The sequence below is a fragment of the Coffea arabica genome, chromosome 6e, assembly GCF_036785885.1.
Source record: "Coffea arabica cultivar ET-39 chromosome 6e, Coffea Arabica ET-39 HiFi, whole genome shotgun sequence".
Lineage (NCBI taxonomy): Eukaryota > Viridiplantae > Streptophyta > Magnoliopsida > Gentianales > Rubiaceae > Coffea > Coffea arabica.
This window is the reverse complement of record NC_092321.1, coordinates 19,462,530-19,464,764: the sequence shown is the minus strand read 5'-3', so window position 1 is coordinate 19,464,764 and position 2,235 is coordinate 19,462,530. Positions and strand designations below refer to the sequence as shown.

Sequence of the window (2,235 nt, the reverse complement as noted above, 5' to 3'; positions counted from 1 at the left end):
TAGTTATAGATGCACATGCATAAAAAAAAAAGAGTAATTTTAGTTTATGTACATTACTCAGGAAAAAATATACCAATATATAGTAATTCTTGGTATATATACTGATTGTTAGTTCATGTACGTAACTCAGGAAAAAAAAAATTAGTTCATGTACATAAATCTTGGTGTATGTGTATACCAATTTTTGTGAAAGTTAAATCAACCAAGCACAACTGGACCTGCGCCAATCCCGAATTTTCACTTGCCCTTCCCCCTAATCCAAATTTGATGCACATGCCATAAATTAAAAGATAAAAACTTAACATTGGAGAATTAAATGCGGAAAAAGAATATATAATATAAGACCATTGTACAACATCAACATATGACACAAGTCTATTGTACAGCATCGTCAAATTAAGAAAATAAATACACTCAGAATACATAGATGTTCTATACAGTCCCTAAAACCTTTTTTTTTTTTTACTAATTTGATACAGTCCACAGAACTCTAGTCTTTACTGTTACTATTTCAACTTCTAATTATCTTTAGGGAATTAAGAAGGCCTTACTGTATAATAGGTCTGAAGAAAAGTTAAGACAAGAAGGAAAGCAGCAGCAAATAAAGCAATCGCAGTCCAGGGACTGTTAAAATAAGTGTAGAAAAGTTCAGCCAGCCATGTCTTTGCCTTGTTGTTATAGTGTGCCTGAATTTTCTCCTTCACATCATGAAAAATGGTGACATTCCACACCGCATAAGTGTTTATGTCTTTATATACCTTCAACACTTCTTCATCACTGCCCAAAGTTGTGAGCAATACCTTTTTCTCTCTTAGTTCTTTCACGTCCTTGGGGTTGTCGATCAGCCATTTCATGAACTCAATATATGCTGTCACTGCTTGGTCAGTGCTGGTACTTGGGCACATTTCATAGGCAATCATATTTAAAAAGAAAACTTTAGTGTAAATCGAAACAAACCAAATTGGGACTTCAAGTGTTGCATAGAAATAACCTGATTTGAACTTGATGCCCTTCAAAGAATCAGCACTGCTGGGCCTAAAGTGAATTCCCTTGGCCTTCAACTCTGTGGCTGAACGAAAGCAATGAACGTATTTTTTTGAACTAGAATCATTCTCAATGTTTGATCTTCTCCACCGCAGAAAACATGGCAAATTATGAATATAATCGTGAAGATTGCTGCATCTGCCAAAATTTTTGAAGTGATTTGAGAGTCTGAGACAGACAGCGTCATCGCTGGCCCTAGATTTTGGAGAGGTTGGTTCGTCTTTACAGGATTCAGAGACAAGAACTAGCCAGAAAGCGTCCAGAAGATGATGGGGTAGGTCCTCATCTCTGCTAGCTATTCCACCCACCTTATAATTCCCGAACACAGTCCCATTCAAGAACTCGTTGAGGATATCTTCACCTTCTTGTTTCCCATATCTCAAACACATCAGAAACTTAAGAAGCCGGAAGGGAATTTGATTTTCAAGTAAAAACATGTCACGAAGTACAATTGCCGATGCCAAGTCACCAAGACAATAGCGTGTGGTGTAAAAGTTTTCGGCACTTTTGCATCTAGAAATTATGTCGTGGATAATGAAACAGGCATCAAGAAGCATCATTTGTGCAAACGTTTCATCATCGTACTTCTTAGTACAATCTTCAAAGTAACAATTTTTAACATCATTCACAAGTTGAAGTACCTTGAAATAGAAAAATAGTACATCATGGCCGCTATCAGCAGTGAACATCTCCAGGGCTATGAGTTTGAAGTCCTCAGCTGATTGAAGCTCCTCTTTGCCATGGTGATAAGGCCCCAAAGAAACCACCAAGGGATCATAGTCTTGCTGGTTGTTCTTGTCCAGTCGTAGAAGTGGTGGGACTTTTTGCATAGGGCATCCAAGATCGTGGTTTTCTCTTGGTCTGCCAGCTACAATCTGCAAAAGCTTCTCCGGAATGGCAATGTTAACTGCTTCATTTGGAAGAAACTGAGATTGTTCTTCTACAGAAACTGCCATAGCCTTTCTTTGAGACGTCTTATTAGTTAATTACTAGTACCAAATGTATAGTGTTTCAACAATAGGATGTCAATATTTATTTATTGTAGTAGGGTTGTCCTAGCCTCCTAGGTGGTTGACAATAATTAAAGACATTAATTTAGTTGATTTTGATTGTCACCAAAATGATAACACATCTCTGCATTTTCATGATCATTACCGCCAACCTTTTCTACTTGTCTTACATTATAATTGT

The 2,235-nt window shown here is 37.0% G+C and overlaps 1 protein-coding gene across 1 annotated transcript; it reads right to left on the bottom strand.

Moving 5' to 3' along the window:
- Positions 1–317: 317 nt before the first annotated feature.
- LOC113694667 (UPF0481 protein At3g47200-like) lies at positions 318–2,030 on the bottom strand. The gene has a single exon (XM_027213521.2). The coding sequence runs from the start codon at positions 1,998–2,000 to the stop codon at positions 537–539; it is 1,464 nt and encodes a 487-aa protein (XP_027069322.1). The 5' UTR covers positions 2,001–2,030; the 3' UTR covers positions 318–536.
- Positions 2,031–2,235: the final 205 nt, after the last annotated feature.

Coding starts and splice junctions, on each gene's coding strand:
- LOC113694667 (XM_027213521.2), bottom strand. CDS start 2,000: ATGGCAGTTTCTGTAGAAGAACAATCTCAGTTTCTTCCAAATGAAGCA.